At 48.1% G+C, this 23954-nt stretch overlaps 2 protein-coding genes across 9 annotated transcripts in view; one reads left to right on the top strand and one right to left on the bottom strand.

The window, feature by feature from the left end:
• Window positions 1–11783, top strand: part of SNED1 (sushi, nidogen and EGF like domains 1) — a 122389-nt gene extending 110606 nt beyond the window's left edge. For all 4 annotated transcript variants that reach the window (XM_043522043.1, XM_027829578.3, XM_043522044.1 and 1 more), the window contains 3 exons: window positions 1493–1576; window positions 2189–2226; window positions 9158–11783. In XM_043522043.1, the coding sequence (XP_043377978.1) occupies window positions 1493–1576; window positions 2189–2225 (121 nt within the window). In that variant the 3' untranslated portion in view covers window position 2226; window positions 9158–11783. The remainder of the gene's footprint in view (window positions 1–1492; window positions 1577–2188; window positions 2227–9157) is intronic.
• On the bottom strand, window positions 995–23566 carry MTERF4 (mitochondrial transcription termination factor 4). 5 transcript variants are annotated; one of them, XM_043522046.1, is made up of 5 exons: window positions 23085–23540; window positions 15649–16180; window positions 14241–14425; window positions 13232–13381; window positions 8294–8472 (listed from the first exon to the last, which is right to left on the bottom strand). In XM_043522046.1, the coding sequence occupies exons 1-5, from the start codon at window positions 23469–23471 to the stop codon at window positions 8437–8439; spliced, it is 1290 nt and encodes a 429-aa protein (XP_043377981.1). In that variant the 5' UTR covers window positions 23472–23540; the 3' UTR covers window positions 8294–8436. The 5 variants fall into 5 exon arrangements, with proteins under 5 accessions (XP_043377982.1, XP_043377981.1, XP_043377983.1 ...); XM_043522048.1 differs by lacking the exons at window positions 8294–8472; window positions 23085–23540 and adding exons at window positions 22836–22848; window positions 23019–23041 and having other exon boundaries at window positions 12727–13381; XM_043522047.1 differs by lacking the exons at window positions 8294–8472; window positions 13232–13381 and adding an exon at window positions 995–2117.
• Window positions 23567–23954: the final 388 nt, after the last annotated feature.

Below are 23954 nucleotides of genomic sequence, written 5' to 3'. Positions count from 1 at the left end.
GCCTCTTGCACTTCCCCTTCCTGTTTACATTTGGCCATGTGGAGAGCTCGTGGGCAGTGGCTGAGGGCACACTGCTATTCAGCTGGGTTTGGAAACCCAAGGAGGAGGAATGCGGATCAGCTGCTTCCGGATGTAGTTTGTCTCATTTCTGTTATCTTGTCTGGCCATGTCTTATGGGGGGGAAGGGGAAGCTGCAGTATGGGGGCAGCTGTAGCAGCCAAAAAACAGTCCACATGCTGTCCTAGCACCTTCACTGACGTTTGGCATAGGTGTGGTTCTGCACTCAAGGGACAGCTCCAGGCTGTGCTGCAGTGGGTTGGGTTTTTATCAGTGTGGTGAAGGAAGGTGGTAGGCTAGTGTGTGATACTAGAAATGTTGGCTCTGTTGGAGCATCTAGAAAATGTGACACTGTACCACCCCTCGCCTCTGCCAGGCATTGGGGTGTTTGCACATGTTGTGCTAATGCAAAGTCAACCAGTGCCTTTTCCCCCGGGAGTTGGGCAGGGAGGAGGGAGAGAGCGAGCTGGTTGGAGGGTGGCTGGCTGTCATCTTCTCCAGTTTCCCTTTCTCCCTTACAAGCAAAGATTTCTCTCTCTTGCCATCAGTTAGGGCCACAGCCAGTCTGACAGCGAGTATTTCCCATCCGCTGAACCCGTCTCAACATGCTGTCCCACTCCAGAATGCAGCTGGCACTGCTGTTTCACTAGGCAGCAGTGCCGATGATATTCTAGTTGCAATCATGGGGTCAGTTACTCAAATGTTTCTGGGCTGTAGTTTGACGCTCTTGGCCCATCATCTGTCTGTTTGGCTTCCATGATCTATCTGAAGTGTTGTGGGAAAGGCTAGCCATTAAGCGTGCAATAGCAGAGCTGTGTTTGAGTTGAATGGCGCTGTGATGCTTAAATTCTTCAAGCATTTCCATCTATATAAGGCATTGTTAACCCCTCTCCTCCTCACAGAATAGAGAAATAAAGTAGCTGACGGTGCAGTCATATTTTAAAGCAGGGTGGTAACCGGTGGGTCTTTAATGGCAGCCAGTCACAGCACATACTTACTCGGCTCTTACCCACCAGACCCTAGAGTCCAGGCTACGTTTGTTAACTGTGTTACCCTCTATGCGCCAGACCCACGCACCATTTCTGGAAGGGTCTCGTCTCACTCTCCAAACTGTGCTGTCCTAATTACCAGCCAGAAAACTGGCTCTCTCCCCGACTCTAAGAGTAGCTGGGATTCCACTAAGGATTAGGAGTCCATTCTGAACCTGGCCAATAGACCCTGCAGCTGGTGGTTGAGTGGCCAGTGCTCTCCCCTCACGGTGCTGGTGGTGAGCTTGATCAACATTGGACATGACACCAGTCTTTTGATCAGGACTGACCAAACCCCACTGCACAAGCGACCTCAGGGATCCAGTGCTTGCGGCCAGGCAGGCCTCTACCCTTTTCAATGTCTGTCTACAGCAAATTGTTCTGCTGTGTCCTCTTTGTACTAACAGATACAAGAGGGTCTACAAAGTCCACCAGGACATCTGCTACAAGGAGAGCTGTGAGAGCACTGCTTCAAAGAAGACAGGCAGCAGGTAGGGTCCGTTGACGGCTACTGCAATGGCTTTGCAACACTGCAACGTACAGACACAATGGAAAACAGGGCTCACATTTTCAATAGAAACTAGTCATTATGGGTGCGCAGTCTGAGACACAGTGACAGGGGGCTGATTTTCAGAAAATGCTGAGTGCCTACCTTCCGGAAACCAACTCCTTTAACCCAGCTCAGAGTGGGCCCCCAAAATCAGTCACAGCTGAAAATTTAGGCCTAGATGTCTGAAGATGTAGCAAGGGCTGGTACACTGAAATTGTTTGCATGGGGGGCTGGTTAGGATCAGTAAGTGTGCGCTATCGCTCCTCCTCAGAGCATGAAAATACAGAGCCGAGTCCTAGGCTGTCTGGGCGTTAGTCACCTTGGAGACGACGTTTGTAGGTGTCTGCCATTGTGAGCAACATTAGTCCTTTAGAAACGATGAGTTGGGTTCATGGGATAACTTTCAGAGTCATGAACGCTGGGAGTCCCATTAATACAGGGACTGAACTGCTGAATTGCACCTCACTTCTATGGAAGAGTACCTGTTAGTGTGAACAAAAAGAAAAAGGTCAGCTGTCTTGTATACTGAGACCTCTCTCTTTCCTTCTTCCAGAAAACAAAGTAACAATCATGCACTGAAGAAGCCATAGAGTAAGTGATGTTTCTCCCTGAGAGGCTTTTAGAAGGGTGCTGCACTGAGGAGTCTGCCATAATTCGTAGCACCTGCCAAGGACAGATGGTTTCACAATGGGGTGGGGTGTGAGACAATCATTCTCCAGGGTTAAAAGGGCAGTCAGGCAGCCTCCTACCTGGAGAGCTGTAAGAAGCATGGCTGATAGGGCCTGGCCCCAGTCTTTAACCACAGCAAGTATGTCAAAAACCCATGACATGCTGCTCACTGGTACCTGTGATGGACCCCCAAACTACTCCCATGCAGAAATGGCACATGGGCAAGACCATCTCGACTGAAGATGGCAGAAAGCTGAAATCCATTGCTAGAGTAATGTGGAGCGCCCTGGACTGAACAAATAGTGCCCTGGCTCCCTGAAAGTCATCATCAAGCTGGTATTTGCTATGGATTCTGGCCCCACTGATTTTCTATGTTGATTTCCTCTCCCCACCGCAACACACGGACCAGCCTCTTACAGACAAACATTTTCTTGCTAGCTTCAGATAAGAGTTAAGCCTTGGTTTCAAGACCTTAAACTTCACTTGTGTGTGTCTGTGCAAGGCTAATATAAAGGCATAGCTGGGGGTCAGGTAAGCCACTCCAGACTAGAAGGATGGCTCTGAGAGCTCTGGGAATGGGAATACTGACCACTGTGCTTAAGCTGGTTAAATATTGCCACAGATACCATCCAAATCATATAAGCATGCAGTGTCTACGAGGAAGAGCGTGCACTTACTTTATTTGGAGTAGACTCAAAGTTTGACCCGTCATTTCATCTTTATTTACTGTAGTCGAGTGCTGCATGGTCCTTGCTTCCTATTATCCTGGTGCTTTTGTCTAGACACTGTGCATTCCATCCACCTCCTCCTTTTAAGAGAATGCTTGCTGTGCTGTCGAAAGTTAATCTAACACCTTTTACAAATCTGCCAAGAGTTGTTGGAGAATATCCTCTAATGGGCCCAACTCCCACAGACCCTTCCCTGGCTTCTGACAAAATCTGCCATGCCATGGATGCAGCAGCCACCACCACCCACAACTCCACCTCTGCAGTTGACTGCTGGAGCCTTTTAGGTGGGAAGGAGCAGCCTGGAGATGCAGTGATCCAGTTTCTGTTGGCAGGACTCCTCTAGAGCCTCTGCTCCCATCTATCTAGCCTCCCTGAGGAGAATGCCCAGGCCAAGGCAGTAGTACATTATTGTTGTATTTGTATTATGGGAATACAGAGCCCTAAATGGCCTGTGGTTTGTGATGTCAGAATTAGCCCGACTGAGAGTTCCTGCCTTGCAGAGCTGCATATTAGTGAAATGAACAATTCAGACAAAGCGTGGGAGGGAAAGTGACTTGCCCCAAGTAGAGATCAAGGAACAGGAAAAACTGAAATATCAACAGCCATTACCTGCTTCTCAAAACTAAACTTCCTTTACTTCTTTCAGAATGAGAAATGTATTATGTGTACTTCAGTTAGCCCATAAACAAGTGCTGGCTGGAGAAGTATATATTCTTTAGCTTTGATATGAATAATAATAACAAGTTTACCTAGTGTGAGGGAGGAAGTTGCAGCTGCACCTCCTTAGGGTGCTCAGATGTATTTTTTCCAAAATCTCTTTCTTGAGTGGGGTCTGAATTAGCTGTTACCAGTCAAGAAAGAGGTCTTGGAGTCACTGTGGATAGTTCTCTGAAAACATCCGTGCAGTGGCAGTCAAAAAAGCAAACAGAATGTTGGGAATCATCAAGAAAGGGATAGATAATAAGACAGACAATATCATGTTGCCTCTATATAAATTCATGGTACACCCACACCTTGAATACTGCGTGCATCCCATCTGAAAAAAAAGATATATTGGAATTGGAAAAGGTTCAGCAGAGGGCAACAAAAATGATTAGGGGTATGTAACAGCTTCCGTATGAGGAGAGATTAATAAGATTGGGACTTTTCAGTTTGGAAAAATGACAACTAAGGGGGAATATGATAGAGGTCTATAAAATTATGACTGGTGTGGAGAAAGTAAATAAGGAAGTGTTATTTACTCCTTCTCATAACACAAGAACTATAGGTCACCCAAATGAAATTAATAGACAGCAGGTTTAAAACAAACAAAAGGAAGTATTTTTTCACACAACGTACAGTGAACCTGTGGAACTCCCTGCCAGAGGATGTTGTGAAGGCCAAGACTATAACAGGGTTCAAAAAAAAACTAGATAAGTTCATGGAGGATAGGTCCATCAGTGGCTATGAGCCTGAATGGACATGGATAATGTCCCTAGCCTCTGTTTGGCGGAAGCTGGGAATGGGCAACAGGGAATGGATCACTTGATGATTACCTGTTCTGTTCATTCCCTCTGTGGCACCTGGCATTGGCCACTGTCAGAAGACAGGATACTGGACTAGATGGACCTTTGGTCTGACCCAGAATGGTCATTCTTATATTCCCTAGTGGGTGGCATATAGGAAAAAGAAATGTAAAGTGTGAAAGATGGTTATAAACAAAAGGGAAGGTTAAGTAAATAGACCTGACCTGCCACACTCACACAGAGTACAGAAAAAACTCCTGTTTCTAGAGAGAAAGCTCAGGAAATGAACCTCCCTAAGATGTAATTTAACCGAGCATAATAATAAGGACCACAAATAAATTCAGGTATATACCCAAACTTTATAGTAACACCACCACTAGACTCTTTAGTAGTGGAGTGTCATTGTGTGTGCGCGCACGTACGCACGCACACACACACACAGAGTAAATGTGGTAAATATACACAAAACTAGCCATCCTGTGAACCACTATAATATCATGTAAACAGTTACTAATGTAGCCTTGGATATGCTAGCATAGCTCAAGCATTTCCTTTTTTTTTCCTTCCTCTTTCCCTGTTAATTCTGAGAGAAAATATTTCATGTAAGTTTCTTCACAATTCTTCCCAAAATTTCAAATGTTTCCATTCCAGGTCTTGAAGGGGCATCTAAAAGTTTCCACTTGTTTTCCAAGACCTCCCCCAGGTCAGCAGCAGAGCTGGAAACTGAATCCCTGTCTTCAAGGCCTGTCCCTATGGCCTTTCCACTCCCTATCCTTGCCTCCTTGTGGCAGAGCTGCCCCAGGCACAAATATTTCAGGGTGCTACACAGGGGTGAATCTCACATACTTAGAGGCCAGAAGGCACCATCATAATCATCTCTGACCTCCTGCACTAGTTTAAGCCTGCAAGTGACCAGTGCCCCATGCTGCAGAGGAAGGCGAAAAACCCCCAGGGTCTCTGCCAATCTTACGTGGAGAGAAATTCCTTCCCAACCATAGAATCATAGACTCATAGAAGATTAGGGTTGGAAGAGACCTCAGGTCATCTAGTTCAACCCCCTGTTCAAAGCAGGACAAACCCAACTAATCATCCCAGCCAGGGCTTTGTCAAGCTGGGCCTTAAAACCCTCTAAGGATAGAGATTCCACCACCTTCCTAGGTAATCCATTCCAGTGTTTCATCACCCTCCTAGTGAAATAGTTTTTCCTAATATCCAACCTAGACCTCCCACACTGCAACTTGAGACCGTTTCTTCTTCTTCTGTCATCTGCCACCACTGAGCACAGCCAAGCTCCATCCTCTTTGGAACCCCCCTTCAGGTAACTGAAGGCTGCTATCAAATCCCCCCTCACTCTTCTCTTCTGTAGACTAAATAAGCCCACCTCCCTCAGCCAATCCTTGTAAGTCATGTGCCACAGCCTCCTAATAATTGTTGCCTTCCGCTGGACTCTCTCCAATTTGTCCACACACTTTCTGTAGTGGGGGGCCCAAAACTGGACACAATAGTCCAGGTGTGGCCTCACCAGTGCCGAATAGAGGGGAATGATCACTTCCCTCAACCTGCTGGCAATGCTCCTACTAATGCAGCCCAATATGCCGTTAGCCTTTTTGGCAAAAAGGGCACACTGTTGACTCATATCCAGCTTCTCGTCCACTGTAATCCCCAGGTCCTTTTCTGCAGAACTGCCTCTTAGCCAGTCGCTCCCCAGCCTGTAGCACTGCATGGGATTCTTCCGTCCTAAGTGCAGGATTCTGCACTTGGTCTTGTTGAACCTCATCAGATTTCTTTTGGCCCAATCCTACAATTTATCTAGGTCACTCTGAACCCTATCCCTATCCTCCAGCTTATCTACCTCTCCCCGCAGCTTAGTGTCATCTGCGAACTTGCAGAGGGTGCAATCCATCCCATCATCCAGATCATTAATGAAGATGTTGAACAAAACTGGCCCCCAGGACCGACCCCTGGGGCACTCCGCCTGATACTGGCTGCCAACTAGACATCGAGCCGTTGATCACTACCCGTTGAGCCCAACGATCTAGCCAGCTTTCTATCCACCTTATAGTCCATTCATCCAGCCCTTACCTCTTTAACTTGCTGGCAAGAATACTGTGGGAGACGGTATCTAAAGCTTTGCTAAAGTCAAGGAATAACACATCCACTGCTTTCTCCTCATCCACAGAGCCAGTTATCTCATCATAGAAGGCAATCAGGTTGGTCAGGCATGACTTGTCCTTGGCGAATCCATGTTGACTGTTCCTGATCACTTTCCTCTCCTCCAAGTGCTTCAAAATGGATTCCTTGAGGACCTGCTCCATGAGGATTCTCCTTCTTCCTTTTTTAAAGATGGGCACTATATTTGCCTTTTTCCAATCATGCGGGACCTCCCCCGATAGCCACGAGTTTTCAAAGATAATGGCCAATGGCTCTGCAATCACATCAGCCAACTCCCTCAGCACCCTTGGATGCATTGCATGGACTTGTGCATGTCCAGCTTTTCTAAATAGTCCTTAACCTGTTCTTTCACCACTGAGGACTGCTCACCTCTGCCCCATACTGTGCTGCTCACTGCAGCAGTCTCGGAGCTGACCTTGTCTGTGAAGACTGAGGCAAAAAGAGCATTGAGTACTTCAGCTTTTTCCATATCATGTCACTAGGTTGCCTCCCCCATTCAGTAAGGATCCTACACTTTCCCTGACCTCCTTCTTGTTGCTAATATACCTGTAGAAATCCTTCTTGTTCCCCTTCACATCCCTTGCTAGGTGCAATGCCAATTGTGCTTTGGCCTTCCTGATTACACCTCTGCATGCTTGAGCAATATTTTTATACTCCTCCCTACTCATCTGTTCAAGTTTCCACTTCTTGTAAGCTTCCTTTTTGTGTTTAAGCTCACTGAAGATTTCTCTTTTAAGCCAAGCTGGTCTCCTGCCATATTTGCTATTGTTTCTGCACATCGGGATGATTTGTTCCTGCGTCCTCAACAAGGTTTCTTTAAAATACAGCCAGCTCTCCTGGACTCCTTTCCCCCATTAGCCTCCCAGGGGATCCTGCCCATCAGTTCCCTGAGGGAGTCAAAGTCTGCTTTTCTGAAGTCCAGGGTCCATATTCTGCTGTTCTTCTTTTTTCCTTTTGTCAGGATCCTGAACTCAACCATCTCATGGTCACTGCTGCCGAGGTTGCCACCCACTTCCACTTCCCCTATCAAATTCTTCCCTGTTTGTGAGCAGCAGGTGAAGAGGAGCACAGCCCCACCAGCACTTGCACAAGAATGTTGTCCCTAACACTCTCCAAAAGCTTCCTGGAGTGTCTGCGCATTGCTGTCCCAGCAGATGTCAGGGTGATTGAAGTGCCCCATGAGAACCAGGGCCTGTGATCTGGAAACTTCTATTAGTTGTCCTCAGAAAGCCTCATCTACCTCATCCTCCTGGTCTGGTGGGCTATAGCAGACGCCCACCATGACATCATCCTTGTTGCTCTCGCCTCTAACCCAAAGACTCTCAACAGTTTCAAACTGGAGCTCTGAGCAGTCATACTGCTCCCTTACATACAGTGCAACTCCCCCACCTTTTCTCCCCTGCCTGTCCTTCCTGAACAGTTTATACCCATCCCTGACAGTGCTCCAGTCCTGTGAACTGCCCCACCAAGTCTCTGTTATTCCAATTACATCATAGTTCCTTGACTGTGCCAGGACTTCCAATTCTTCCTGCTTGTTTCCCAGGCTTCTTGCGTTTGTGTTCAGGCATCTAAGATAACTAGCCGATTGCCCTACTTTCTCAGTATGAATCCAGAGGCCTCCCCTGTTCCACCCTCCTCCTTGTGTTTCCTCCCAGTATCCCACTTCCCCACTTACCTCTGGGTCTAGGTCACCATCCCCTGGCGAACCTAGTATAAAGCCCTCCTCACTAGGTTAGGAAGCCTGCCTGCGAAGATGCTCTTCCCTCTCTTCGTTAGGTGGATCCCATCTCTTCCTAGCAATCCTTCTTCCTGGAACAACATGGTTGAAGAATCCAAAGCCCTCTCTCCAACACCACCTGCATAACCACACATTTACCTCAACAATTCAGTGGACCCTACCTGGGCCTTTTCCTTCAACAGAGAGAATATGGTTCTTTCAACGCCAAATATGGTGATCAATTAGACCCAACAACCAGAAATCAGGGAAAGAATTCTTTGTAGTAACTCAGAGCCCTCCCCATCTAATCTGCCCCATTATCTTTATTTTAAATATTACTTGTCAAACAGGGGAAGCACAAAATCAAATGCTCCGGCCCCCCTTGCTTGTGCATATGACCCTGCATCCCATAGCTTTGCCTTTCTCTGCTAGAGCAAATAAATGTGCACTAGCAAACACTAGGGGCCAGATTTACACACTTGTCACTTGCAACTGTAAAGAGCAGCAGCCCAGAAATCTTTAAGAACCAAAGGGCCAAAACCACCACTGACTTCAATAGGGAAAAAGGGGATACACAAGAAAGCATTAATACGGTTTCCAAACTCTTATGGGGCAAGTATACTCCATCAGCCAAACCCCATGGGAGCAAGAGTGGGTCACTCCCTCAGACAAAAAGAAATTGAAGTTGGAGTGCTTTCAGCTGATTCTAATGTTCTCTCTCTCTTTCATAGGGTTCAAAGCACTAAGAGCTTCATTTTACCAGATCTAAGGGCTTTCAAACACCAGGAAGATCGGATCTACAAATAATGGGGGAGACCTTCCTACGTGGAGTCACTGCCCTTCCTTCTCCTCCAGCCTGTTAGGGACACACTCAGACTGGCACACCACACAGCCATTTCCCCTCCGGGCAGCAGGCGCACCAGGGCCCTAACATGGGCTTTCCTTATTGCGGGCGCCCTTCTTCCCATCACCAGAATCCATCTAGGGACAAGCAACATCACATTAGAATGGCTGACTGTCTTGTACGGGGGTTAGCCTATCTTTGTAACCCAGGCCTGTTCATGTGAGTCCCTCCTCTGCATGGGCATTTACAGGGCTGAAATCCAGCCCCCTCTTACCAGCATATGCACCGATCTGTTAAATTACAAATCACCCATAAATCAAGTTTAATACAGCACTACGCTCCTGAGCTATGAACTGACACCTGACCTACACAGCCCCGGCAGAGAAGTAAAATATTCCCCTGCACAGTCAAGTAAAAAAAAATCCTAACTATTTGAACTGATGAGGGTGGAAAATAAAGTAGTAGACACATTTCCCCTTCTTTTGTACCTTAAATGTTTGGGTTTTAAGAACACTGTGCTGAATAGAAGTCAATATTGGTTATTTTCCTCAAGTTATTAATGTTTTAACTGAGTTTCAGTGTGTAGCTTAGAAAAATGTCTACAGCACCTAACAATGATGAAATTCCCCCCCACCCCCCCCCCCAAAAAAGGTGAAGGCTTAGAAATGGGTTTGCTCCCATACTCATTTTTATAGCACATGAACACACTGGTCACTGAAATCATTCCAGGGCACTCTAGCCATGTTCAGCAAAGAAAATGTTTAAAGTCCTCATCTCCAGCTGAAACAGATTTAGTAAGTGTCCAAAGCATGTCAGCTGTAATCCACTTCTCTGCAGCTGTATATTTTAAACCAGGCAGTACCAGGAAACTGACACACAAACACTGATACAGCTGTGACACCAACTGGTATCCAAGCACTAATTCCCTGAATTACAGCAGAGCTGGCTGCAGTGGTGATTAGAAATTGGCAGCAATACCAGCTGGGCAGGCTCAAGGAAAGCACGTCTGGCTTTTAAGATTTCCTAGCTTTTGAGAGTTTGTATGAGTATGACACTAGTTACACATAGATTTGTGTATTACTATACACAGTGTATATTATAAATTAATACATACCAGAGATATAGTTTAGCAATGGTACTAGAGTGTTGTTTCAGAAGCAGTATATGGGTGCACCGCTAGGAGGCTGTTTGTGACTCATGGCGCAGGATACAGCAGCCTTTCCCCACTGCCTACAGCTAATAGTCAAGGGGGTGTAAAGTGTAAATACAGTTTCTTTAGCGAAGGAAAGAATGGTTCTGAGCAGAACACGGCACAGGCGTTAAGCAGCTCCCCTCAGCAGGTGTCCTCCCCATTCTGAGCACCTCGCCGAACACCCCTCTGAGCAAGAGAATGTCAGGGTGCTGAGGAACCTGGCCAGTCACAGCAGCCAGCCGGAAAATCAGGCTCCTTTCCAGGCAGTGAGGGTAATGCTATTACCCACAAGGGATGAGGAAAACCCAGGTCACGGATCTCTGCTGCAGTGGAATATTCCCTTTGCCTCCCAACGCCATCAGGCCACTGCTGCAAAGATCAGGCACAAGAACAACCCATTTGAGAGATGCTGCTGGAAACCAAACTGGGAAGTGGACTGGTTGACAGGTAATAAAGCTTCCTAAGGGCCCGCCCCACAACTCTAGAGTCTCAGTTATTCTGAGCTCATTTCACATGGGAAAGCTTAGAATCACTAGCCCTTAAACGCCCTTCACGTGGTCATGGGGGAGGGGTGGCGGCACTGCTTCTGGGACGTGGGAGGAGGGTGTCAGAAATTTGGAAAGCCCTTGTCATTACCTGGGGAGAGAAGAGAGTTGGGACCAGAACCCCAGGGGTCAAATCATCCAGCATTCCAAGTCAGGATGACAGGCCCCTTTCCCCAGGTGTTCTGTCACCTGAGTCCAAGATGGCAGCAAAGGCAAAGGACATGCAACCCTTCTGCGACGTTGCCTGAAAATAGGGTCACTGAATGCATATGCAGACAGTGTGGTTCAAAAGAAGCCTGCAGCTTGTTAAAAATCTCGAGTTTTCATGCAAACCTTTAACTGGAAACTAAAGCAATCCTGCAAGCAGATGGTGCATGTTCCCTTCCAGTCCAGCTATGGCACCCTTTGAGCTATAGGACAGGAGAGTAGACTCTCGCTGCAAATCCAAGAGTCGGCACTCCCACCCACCTCATGTTCCCCCAGCAAGACCAGCATGTTCACACGCACCGTCAGCCTGAGAGCTGCGGCCCAGAACAGACCCATGGCCCGGCAGCAGCAACGCGGTTGCAGCAGCTTGCTTCCCTTCTGCCATACAAGGAGTCTCCACTCTTGATACGTGTTATAATGTAGCTACCTGAGAGCTAGCGCAGCAGCATCCAGGTCAAACCATATGCTACACAGAGACTAAGCACAGTATGTAACGCAGCAGAAAAAGATTTTATCTTGTTCAAAAAAGTTAGTTATTTTGTTTTTTAAATAAAAATACAATTGCTAGACATTGGGTCCTTTGTTTAGTGGGTGGTGGTGAAGAGGCAGAAGGAAGGGGAGAGTCAATCCCTTTTCCCCAACCCACAGTGCCCACATGCACCAGAGGCATCTCAACACCAGCCACACACACACGTGCCTCACATCAAACCAGTCTCCTGCCCCCCAATCTACTCACCAGCCTCCTCAGCCCACAACCAAACCACTTTTCTCAAATCAGCAGTTCACCTGCTCACACAATGTCTCCTTTCCTGGGCCCAACCCCAAGCTCTCACCTCCTCCCTTGACCATTTGCCCCACATCCGTCTCCTCTCCTGCCTCTGAAGCTCAGTGGGCTCTTTCCTTCCACAGCCAAAAAATCCATCGTCTTGTCCTCCTGAACTCTGATCCTAAGCTGCCTCATCGCCTCCCCTCATTACAGAGCCCAGGTCTCTCAGTCTCCAACCCCAAAATCCAGCTTCTCTCCAAGACCCCACACAATCCAGCCCCTCTACTCAGGGCCATGCTAAACATTTACACTCCCTAAGGCAGCAGACAGCTCTCACGTTCCTGGCTCCTAGCAGGGGTAGCCATCCGTTCCTCCACTGACAGCTATCTTTGTGGGGGAAGGTTCGGGCAGGACAGACCTGTGCTTGCACAGCATTTCCTAGTGCTGGCCCTGGCCACCATTGCTGGTGTGGCAGTGCCATTGGTGGGGCAGCCCCACCCCCATCAAAGAAGGCTGTGCTGTAAAGGGTGACCAGGCGAGAGCTACCAATGCCCAGAACTACCCTCTGATGTGTGGCAACCAGGACTCGTCTTCCAGCTGCACCAACTTTGGGCAACAGTCCCCAGCCTAGAGTTGCCCCTTCCCCTCACTGAGCCCATCTGGCAAACAGCAGATTCCTCTTGAGCTGGGGTGTCCCACCACACTCGGTTGGGGAATCAGTCCAAGTGACAGAGAAGGGCACTCGCTTCCTGAAGGGTCTGAGCTTTATTGGTTTTACACAGCCACCTGGAACAAAGGCCTCAGCTCAATGAGGAAAACAGGGACAGGACTGCCGGCCCCCAGGCAGCAGTCAAGTTTCAGGCTGTGGCCCCGGGGACCTGTTTCCAGTGAATGTTTCCGAACTAGTGATGTCATGGCAACACCATTAAACACACAGGTCAGAAGGGAATGTCTAGGAGCAGCCAAGATGTGTGGTAACCCCAGCAGCTGGTTTCCACCAATGACTCTTTGGCCAAGCCCTTACTGAAGCTTGGGGATAAGAGTTCAGTTTCCTTCCTCGCTGTCAGACCTTTTCCCTTCCCTTTCGCTGGCTGAGTCTGTCTCTTCAGATGCTATATCCTGATCCCCCTCCCCCTCCTCCCGAGCCAGCAGCTTCTTAAAGACCTCAAACTCCTCCAGGGAGGAGTGGGCTATCTTGGCCAGGAAGTCCCTTTCCGAGACCCCGACGATTTCCTTCAGTTTCGGGTTGACGATCTGGGTCTGGCCTTTCTTGTCAGGGGTTTGATAAATCCCCAGGCGCTCTAAGAAGATATGCCGGTTCTTGACCTCAGCTATTGGAGTTCGGAAGAGACCAGATTTCACCACTGCTTTGTGCTTTACTCCCATTCTGAAGTGCACGTACTGCAGGAAAGACAAAGGGACATAAAAATATACCCTGTTTAGCTGATATCAGCATATCCCAGGAAATACACTGGGTTGGAGCTAAGGTGCTATAAAAGTTGTGCTTCACTTTTCCTATAGACATACACAGGTAACTAGCCGCAGAGAAATCTGAATCGAGGACTTCTAATGCACCTACTCTGAATGCTTAGTACTGTGCACACTGGCAGTTCATTTACCAAGATACAGTCCCTGCTCCATAGAGCACTAGATCAGATACACACTAGGTGACGGATGAACTCAAAAGCAGAGCAGAGGTCTTGACGGGATCACTGCTGATGAGGGTGTTTTGAGGAGGGTGGAAGAGTACATGCATTAAACACAAATGCACTTCAGCTGTTACATTTTGGAGGTCATCCTTTTTTTAGGAAGACTTGGGGGAGAACAGTGGAGCAGACACCAAGCAAGTAAAATACTGCAGCTCAGTTCCTCTAACCTGGCCTCTGTAAAAGAAGGCAGCACTTTGAAGTGTTAGCATCAACAGTACAGTCAGACCCAGTTAAGCAGAACCTGTCTGCACACTGCATGTGTATCTCCATTGAATTCACATGCATGCTGCTCCATGCAGGCCAAGAAATTGGTCTCTCCTTCAGATCTCTCAGATTGAGAGGCACGAGAGAAGCCAATCCCATGACACTCAGATGTCGGTGTGCGGCAGAGGACAGATACATGTGGGGAGATAAACCTGGTGATTCCCACTCTGGTTTGATTTCTCCATGTGTCACAGAGTCCAAACCACCAGCCAGACTTTCAGATGGGTTCATGCTACTGCAAGCCCTTAAGGAAGGAGTTCTGCAGCCCCCCACAGGCCCAGCCTCACCTGGAATTTGTACTCCAGGTCATGCGGTTCCTCCAACAGGACATTGGAGTAGCGATGCAGAATCTCCGTCACCTGATCTGCTGTGAAAATACACTTCTCCTTGAACACCCGCACCACTGCATCTATTTTCTTCAAGGACAAGGTGAAGATTGTGGGGCAGTGGCTCACCACTTGCTGCAGGTTCTCTGCGTCAAATGAAAGGGCAGATAGTGAGACATGCTCAGCATGCAGGAGAGGATGATTTACTGGGGACAGAGATTCAGGCAGTGGAACTGCACAGTCAGATTTGAAGCACAGGTGGATTGGTCTGCCTCTCCCTTCTCACAAGCAGCATATCATAGAATATCAGGGTTGGAAGGGACCTTAGGAGGTCATCTAGTCCAACCCCCTGCTCAAAGCAGGACCAGTCCCCAACTAAATCATCCCAGCCAGGGCTTTGTCAAGCCTGACTTTGAAAACCTCTAAGGAAGGAGATTCCACCACCTCCCTAGGTAACCCATATGGGATCAGGAGTCTCATGCAGGACAAACAGCCTGAGCCACCTGCCTCTCCCAGCAGGGTGCTCTGTAAACAGATTCCAGACTCTCTCTCAGTTATTCCCTAAGACCTGGACAGCTACCCCCGGCCTCACACTCACTGGCAGAGGACCCCCCCCCCCAGAGCCAAAGGTCTGCTAGGCTGCAGGAGAACAGGCAGTTTGCTACTATGTTTAATTAGTGGCAGAAGCATAAGGGGGAAATTTACAGCTACAGAAAATTAGTCTCCATCAAATGAAACACATTCTTGTCAGGGCCAGGGGAGAGGGGCGAAGAGCACTGCAACACACAAGTAACACAGGGATTGATCTGTCAGCAGCAATTCAGTTGGGACAGAGATGCTTGGGACGGCAGAAATGGTCTGAAAACAGAAGCCCTGCCCCCTGGTACAGATCAGCATTTGCAGAGGGCTGGACAGAGATGGCATACATTTCTGGGAGGTGGGGGAGAGCAGGCTGGAGCTGGGATAGTGTTAATGAATCTGCTGACTTTCCTTCCCATGACCCTGACTCTGTGCGATTTCAGGCAGCAGGAACAACTGCTGAAGCACTCAAGGTGCAAGTACCTTCACACTGGGTGATTATATGAACCCCACCATAGGCAGAGCTAGAAGCTGCTTGAGTTCTTGTTCATCATTTTGGTAGGTAACATCGCTCGGGTCAACTCTCCCATCCTCTTACACAAGAGTTTTTTCCTAACATGCTGCAAGAGATCTGAGGGTGTGCTGCCAGGACACCAGAGTTAAACAGCTCTCAATCCAGCTCTTACTCCAGTAACTGCAGAGAGGGGATCATCTGAGGGCACCAGGTACTTTTAGCAGCATTTCAGCATTGTATCTCGTATAAGGCAGTGAACATGCAACAACGTGTTACCTTCTCCGAGGTCCAGTCTCCACAGGTAGTCTGCACGATGCCTCAGTTGCTGGGCCGTCATCCTTAGCACCTCAGGGCTCTTCTGCAAGGCCCTCAGTGTGGAGTCAGCATCCAAGCCCAACAGGAGGAGCTCGGAAACCACTGCCAGCCGTGTCTGAGGAGCCAGCTTGGGCTGCAACCCGAACAGCTCCATTATCTGGGCATTACTGAATCCCATGTCAGAGAATGAATCCAACAACTTCCCCAGCTCCGACCTCCCTATATCAGCTTGTCTCTGCTGTGCCGCCAGGGACAGACGGACAGCTTCCAGGAGCTTTCTACTCGGTTCTGGCTCATTGCTGTCCTGTTCCCAACCAGCAGAGGACAAATTCCCACCACTCCATTCCGATGAGGCCACAGATGCAAGTCTACACCCACTACTTAACAGAGGGCAGAAAGAGGCAGGCAATCCAGCAGATGGAGAGGCACACAACCATGACTGTCTTGTAACAGGGGGATGGGTGCTGGGGACCAGCCTGCATCCCCACAGGACCTGCAGAAACACACCACAAAACAAGCTGATTGGAAAGAGTCAGTGTGACGGGTTGGATCAGAGAAACCCCCTTGGGGCTGCCAACTGATGTGCCAAGACTACTTCTGCTTCTGCTTTCCCTGCCCTCCCAGCTTGGGACTTCAGTGTCCTGCCTGGTTTGAGCCAGACCCGCTAGCCTGCTGCAAACCCAGACCCAGGTCTGAACTACGTCCCCTAACAGCTTAGGCTTAATTGAAAACAGCTTAAAGACATGTTCCTGTCTTTAACACTCAGATGCTCAACTCCCAATGGGGTCCAAACCCCAAATAAATCCGTTTTACCCCGTATAAAGCTGATACAGGGTAAACTCATAAATTGTTCGCCCTCTATAACACTGATAGAGAGATATGCACAGCGGTTTCCCGCCCCTGGGGTATTAATACATACTGTGGGTTAATGAATAAGTAAAAAGTGATTTTATTAAATACAGAAAGTAGCATTTAAGTGGTTCCAAGTAGTAACAGACAGACCAAAGTGAATTACCAAGTAAAATAAAATAGAACACGCAAGTTTATGCCTAATACAGTAAGAAAACTGAATACAGATAAAATCTCACCCTCAGAGATGTTTCAATAAGTTTCTTTCACAGACTGGACACCTGCCTAGTCTGGGCACAATCCTTTCCCCTGGTACAGCCCTTGTTCCAGCTCAGGTGGTAGCTAGGGGATTTCTCATGATTGCCAACCCCTTTGTTTGGTTCCACCCACTTACATATCTTTTGCATAAGGCGGGAATCCTTTGTCCCTCTCTGGGTTCTCACCCCTGGTTCTAAATGGAAAAGCACCAGGTTAAAGATGGATTCCAGTTCAGGTGACATGATCACATGTCACTGTAAGACTTCATTACCCACTTGCCAGCACATACGTATACAGGAAGACTTACAAGTAAAACAGAGCCATCTACAATTGTCCTGGTTAATGGGAGCCATCAAGATTCCAACCACCGTTAATGGCCCACATTTTGCATAATTACAATAGGCCCTCAGAGTTATATTTCATATTTCTAGTTTCAGATACCAGAATGATACATTCATACAAATAGGATGAACACACTCAGTAGATTATAAGCTTGTAATGATACCTTACAAGAGACATTTTGCATGAAGCATATTCCAGTTACATTATATTCACAGGTTTCAGAGTAGCAGCCGTTTTAGTCTGTATCCACAAAAAGAAAAGGAATACTTGTGGCACCTTAGAAACTAACAAATTTATTTGAGCATAAGCTGATAAAACCTCCTGTGGTTTGTTTTTCACAATTTTGCCTTATATGAAGTATCCAAGTCAAAATAAAATACATCCTTTTTGAGGTCTATTATCTAGTTTATGCAATCGGAAGCTCTATCAGACCAGAAGTCCAATAGTTAAGATGACTGAAACTGCTCCAGTAAACACTTGATTATACAGACTACTACATTACAACAAAAAAAGAAAAAGAGTACATGTTAAAAGTTCAGGTTGCAAAATCAAACACTAATAAATTAGGAAATGCCTGGATTAAGGATCCCTTGCAACTTTAACAACAAGGAGTCCGGTGGCACCTTAAAGACTAACAGATTTATTTGGGCATAAGCTTTTGTGGGTAAAAAACCACTTCTTCAGGTGCATGGAGTGAAAATTACAGATGCAGGCATTATATAATGACACATGAAGAGAAGGGAGTTACCTCACAAGTGGAGAACAAGTGTTGACAGGGCCAATTCAATCAGGGTGGATGTAGTCCACTCCCAATAATAGATGAGAAGGTGTCAATTCCAGGAGAGGCAAAGCTGCTTTTTTAATGAGCCAGCCACTTCCAGTCCCTATTCAACCCCAAATTAATGGTGTTAAATTTGCAAATGAATTGTAGCTCTGCAGTTTCTCTTTGAAGTCTCAGATAGCAGCCCTGTTTGTCTGTATCCACAAAAAGAAAAGGAGGACTTATGGCACCTTAGAGACTAATAAATTTATTTGAGCACAAGCTTTTGTGAGCTACTGAATGCATCCGATGAAGTGAGCTGTAGCTCACGAAAGCTTATGCTCAAATAAATTTGTTAGTCTCTAAGGTGCCGAAAGTCCTCCTTTTCTTTGAAGTCTGTTTCTGAAGTTTTTTTGTTCAAGTATAGCTACTTTTAAATCTGTTATAGAATGTCCAGGAAGATTGAAGTGTTCTCCTACTGGCTTTTGTATGTTACCGTTCCTGATGTCCGATTTGTGTCCATTTATTCTTTTACATAGGGACTGTCTGGTTTGGCCAAAGTACATGTACAAAAGCAGCTTTGCCTCTCCTGGAATTGACACCTCCTCATCTATTATTGGGAGTGGACTACATCCACCTTGTTGTTTTTGTGGATACAGACTAACACGGCTACCCCCTGATACCTGCAACTTTAGTTTGGCCCCCTTGTGCACCATACACATTATGAAAGTCTTTAATTCCATGATCACCTGCTATTTTTCCACAGGACTCCTGCTTCATTCCGTGCACAGGATGGACAGTGCTCGCTGAATAGGTAGCTATTAGGGCTGTCAAGCGATTAAAAATATTAATCATGATTAATCGCGCAATTAAAAAATTAATTGCGATTAATCACACTTAAAAATAATAGAATACCATTTATTTAAATGTTTTTGGATGTTTTCTACATTTTCAAATATATTGATTTCAATTACAACACAGAATACAAAGTGTACAGTGCTCACTTTATATTTACTTTTGATTACAAATATTTGCACTGTAAAAAACAAAGGAAATAGTATATTTCTATTCACCTAATAGAAGCACTGTAGTGCAATCTCTTTATAATGTACGTTGAACTTACAAATGTAGAATTATGCACAAAAAATAACTGCACTCAAAAATAAAACAATATAAAACTTTAGAGCCTACAAGTTCATTCAGTCCTACTTCAGCCAATCGCTCAGACAAACAAGTTTGGTTACAATTTGCAGGAGATAATGCTGCCGGCTTCTTGTTTACAACGTGACCTGAAAGTAAGAACAGGTGTTCGCATGGCACTGTTGTAGCTGGCATCGCAAGATATTTACATGCCAGATGCGGTAACGATTCAGATGCCCCTTCATGCTTCAACCACCATTCCAGAGGACATGCGTCCATGCTGATCACGGGTTCTGCTCGATAACAATCCAAAGCAATGTGGATTTACGCACCTTCATTTTCATCATCTGAGTCAGATGCCGCCAGCAGAAGGTTTATTTTCTTTTTTTGTGGTTCAGGTTCTGTAATTTCTGCATCTGAGTGTTGCTCTTTTAAGACATCTGAAAGCAAGCTCCACACCTCGTCCCTCTCAGATTTTGGAAGGCACTTCAGATTCTTAAACCTTGGGTCGAGTGCTGTAGCTATCTTTAGAAATCTCACATTGGTACCTTCTTTGCATTTTGTCAAGTCTGCAGTGAAAGTGTTCTTAAAACGAACAACGTGTGCTGGGTCATCATCCGAGACTGCCACAACACGAAATATATGGCAGAATGCGGGTAAAACAGAGCAGGAGACATACAGTTCTCCCCCAAGGAGTTCAGTCACAAATTGAATTAAGGCATTTTTTTTTAACGAGTATCATCAGCATAGAAGCATGTCTTCTGGAATGGTGGCCAAAGCATGAAGGGACATTCGAATGTTTAGCATATCTGGCACGTGAATACCTTGCAATGCCAGCTACAAAAGTGCCATGCAAATGCCTGTTCTCACTATGAGGTGATACTGTAAATAAGGAGAGAAGCATTATGTCCCATAAATGTAAACAAACTTGTTTGTCTTAGTGATTGGCTGAACAAGAAGTAGAACTGAGTGGACTAGTAGGCTCTAAAGTTTTACATTGTTTTGGTTTTGAGTGCAGTTATGTAAAAAAAAAATCTACATTTGTAAGTTACACTTTCACAGTATAGAGATTGCACTATCGTACTTGAATGAGCTTAATTAAAAAATACTATTTCTTTTATCATTTGTATAGTGCAAATATTTGTAATAAAAATAACAATATAAAGTGAGTACTGTATTCTGTGTTTTAATTGAAATCAATATATTTGAAAATGTAGAAAAATATCCAAAAATATTTAATAAATTTCAACTGGTACTCTATTGTTTAACAGTGAGATTAATCGCGATTAGTTTTTTTTAGTTAATTGCGTGAGTTAATAGCGATTAATCAACAGCCCTAGTAGCTATTCAGTATTTTGCTTTGTCTTCATCATTCAGTGTGTGGTCCCATGTCTTAATTGCTGCACACTATTCAAATCCTGCACTGAGTACAGAATTAATCCCTCAGAGCCTTTTCTGTAGCACTTCACAAACACTAATGAATTTAACTTCCCAACATCCCTGTGAGGTACAGTTTGTATCAGTATCCCCAGGTTATAAACAGGTGCCTGAAGCACAAGGGATTAAGGTCAGAAGTGTCCACTAATTTCAGGTGACCAACTGGAGACACCTGAGACCTGATTTTCTTGGCATTACATGTTCTATGTTCAAAGCACAGCTCCCAATGACCAGCTGCAACAGTGAGTGCTCTGCACGGCTGCAAATAAGACTCCTTGGGTCTCAAGTTTGGGGTGCAAAAAAGGAAGAACACCTGTGAAAATTTGCATGTAAGTGACTTGCCCAGAATCACATAGAAACTCCGTGGCAGAGGCAGGGATAGAATCCAGTTCTCCAAGGCAGCGTTCAAGTGCAATGGGACTATCCTTTCTCCTTCTGGAATCCCATACTTCATTCCCTACACACCTTCCAACTTCTGCAACAAAACAGGCAGGGGGCCTTCACTACACAACCCTGATGCAGCCATCACATGTAGCTGTCCACCCCATGCGACCTGTCAGTCATGTGCTCCAGGTGGTGAGGGCAGCCTTGCCTCCTGCTTCTCTTGCTTTCCCTTAAGCAAGCCTTGCAGGAGTGTGCTCCCTGCCTGCCTCTCACCCCTGGCCCCCCAGAACATGCCATCGGGGCCATCGCGCAAGCCTCCCCAGCCACCTCCAACATGCCACCAGAACCAGCTGCACAACATCCAGCCAGTCCACCTCCAAACTGTGCCCAAGAAACATCTGTACACACCTCTCCTCCATCCTATTCACATCTTCACCCTCGTGTCCCCCCCCAACACCGAGCAATGGGGCCTGCTGCAACCAGTGGAGAGCAAGGAACCTAGTGAGCCAGCCTGTACTCCATTCTGATCCCACGGCGCACTGGGGATATCAGCTGGTGGCTTCCTCACGGAGCTGTGAGTGCAGGTGTGTACCTGGTGTGGTTTACAAAATCCCCCGATCCCTGCCTCTGTTGTGTGTCCTCTCGCTCTATCTACATAGGGTGGGACAGGCTGCAGCCCCTCTTCCAGCTCTTCCAGAACCACTGAGGTTCTGGCTGCACTGTCCCCTGTACCTCCCAATTCATACACACCTTATCTGTGGCCCCCCAAATTTGCTAAACCTCCTCGTCAACCTACTCCTAGTTCTGCCCAAGATAGACATCCACCACTCTAGGAGGAGAAAGCTGGATGGGGAGAGCCTATTGCCTTTCCCTAGTACAGCCACGTCTCCATGCAGATCTGCTCTGGGCAGCGTCCACTGGACTTCTCTGAGGAGCAGTGGCTGTTGTCGGAGCTCTCTGCTCCGTATCCCCCTCTGAATCCCTGAGTTTTGCCCTGTGACCTTCACTCCCATTACTGTTTTTTCATTTGTTGCCCCCTGTAGTCAAGTGGAGCCTGAATTTTAGTGGTTCCTCCCCTTTTTGAAGGGGGAGGGCCTTTAGTTTTGCGCAGGCCTAGACCCACCCATACCAGTACTTCAAATAGGCCACAATGCTGATTCATCCACAGTGGTACCAACCTTGGTACTGCGTTCATCTATTCCTCTCTTGGTTGTCTCCATGCCACCCACCTATGCACAGCATGCCCTCCCTACTGCAGGCCACTGAGATGCCAGCCCAGGCTCCCTGCTCAAGACTCACCTCATCTGTGATAGCGACTAGAAAGGAATCAAATCACATTAACAATGTATTTTTAAAAACCACAGGCATTCCCATGCTCTCTCACTCAGGCTTGTTTAGACTGGAAGCTCTTTGGGACAGGGAACAGTGTTTATATTGCAAGTCACGTCTAACCCTCCTAGGAATAACGTCCAGAAGGGTTCAGTCCCTCCCTGCGACGGAATGTCAGCGGGCTGGGCAGATGGATACATCTCTCCATATAGGACTGTGAGTTCAGGAAGGATCCAGCAGCCAGCAGGAGCGGTGGGTACAGGTCAAGGACAGGTGGGGGCTGATGCTAGCAGCTGGTGCTTAGGGGCTGGGCCCAATATGGTGAGACAAGGGGAGCCCGCCCGGACTGTCATGCCTACGCGTTCAGAAACCAAACTGGGGGGAAGAGACTTTCCCTTCTCTCCGCATTGCACGGCCTGGCCGCGCCGCTCACCCTGCCCCCCGCATTGCACGGCCGGGCCGCGCCGCTCACCCTGCCCCCCGCATTGTACGGCCGGGCCGCGCCGCTCACCCTGCCCCCCGCTCCCCGCATTGCACGGCCGGGCCGCGCCGCTCACCCTGCCCCCCGCTCCCGGCATTGCACGGCCGGGCCGCGCCGCTCACCCTGCCCCCCGCTCCCCGCATTGCACGGCCGGGCCGCGCCGCTCACCCTGCCCCCCGCATTGCACGGCCGGGCCGCGCCGCTCACCCTGCCCCCCGCTCCCCGCATTGCACGGCCGGGCCGCGCCGCTCACCCTGCCCCCCGCTCCCCGCATTGCACGGCCGGGCCGCGCCGCTCACCCTGCCCCCCGCTCCCCGCATTGCACGGCCGGGCCGCGCCGCTCACCCTGCCCCCCGCATTGCATGGCCGGACCGCGCCGCTCACGCGGCCACCCGCTCCCCGCATTGCGCCGCTCACCCAGGCCGCGTGACTCGGTAACCACCGTATCGGGCCCAGGCTGCTGCTGTGCATGTCGCAGGGCAGATGCAGCCCCCAACCCGCCTGGAAACTGGAAGCGGCGCGTTCCGCAGTCCCGGGCCACACTCCCTGCGGCAGCGGCTTCCCCGCCTCTCCCGCAGGGCCACACAGGCCTCCTGCGGCTCCTTCGGCGGCAGCTCCCCAATGCGCGCCGGACTGGAGGCGTCCTGTGCTACAGCCCTGGGCCTTCGCTCGGCTCCCTAGGAGCTGGCCCGTTTCCGCAGCTCTGCTGCCCCACAGGGACGGGACGGGGTGAACAGCCCCGCCAAGCTCGATCAGCAGCGGACCGGGGAACACGGGGTGTGAGGGGCTGCGCTGAGATCTCATTGGAAATGGACCCACCAGGCCGGGCCCGCACGGTGTTGGGTGGCGGGAGAACACCAAGCCATGGTCCTGGGTGTGCACAGTTTACAGCAGTGTGCTTCTTAACCTTTTCCTGCTGGCAACCCTCTTTGTACTTAAAAAAATTATCCCTCCCCCTGCGCCTTAAGCTTGGGGTTTCAGACTTCAGCAGCCCTCCCAGAGCACAGGGTTCAGGGTTTCACCCCAGCATAGGGCTGAAACATGTAAATTAGCTTTCTGGGGCCTCAGGCAATTGCCCTGCTACCTACCCACTCCTGCTTGTGACCCCCCCTGAAGTTCCCCTTCTGCAGCCCCCAGACTGAGAAACACTGGTTTAGAGGTTTCAGAGTAACAGCCGTGTTAGTCTGTATTCGCAAAAAGAAAAGGAGTACTTGTGGCACCTTAGAGACTAATTTAGAGAACATGCATAAGAACGGCCATATTGGGTCAGTTCAGTGATCCATCTAG

The sequence above is a fragment of the Chelonia mydas genome, chromosome 9 (assembly GCF_015237465.2).
Source record: "Chelonia mydas isolate rCheMyd1 chromosome 9, rCheMyd1.pri.v2, whole genome shotgun sequence".
Taxonomy (NCBI): Eukaryota; Metazoa; Chordata; order Testudines; family Cheloniidae; genus Chelonia; species Chelonia mydas.
The sequence above is the reverse complement of the archived record's forward strand: the minus strand, read 5'-3'. Positions and strand labels throughout refer to the sequence as shown.

Excerpts from the sequence above, each read along its gene's own strand:
- MTERF4 (XM_027829579.3), bottom strand. The coding sequence starts at position 23,471 with ATGAGATCTCAGCGCAGCCCCTCACACCCCGTGTTCCCCGGTCCGCTG. Across the intron at positions 16,181-23,084 it reads TACCGAGTCACGCGGCCTGG|GTCCTGTGGGGATGCAGGCT; the intron begins GTGAGCGGCGCA and ends GTGTTTCTGCAG. Across the intron at positions 13,382-14,240 it reads ACCTGGAGTACAAATTCCAG|TACGTGCACTTCAGAATGGG; the intron begins GTGAGGCTGGGC and ends TCTTTCCTGCAG.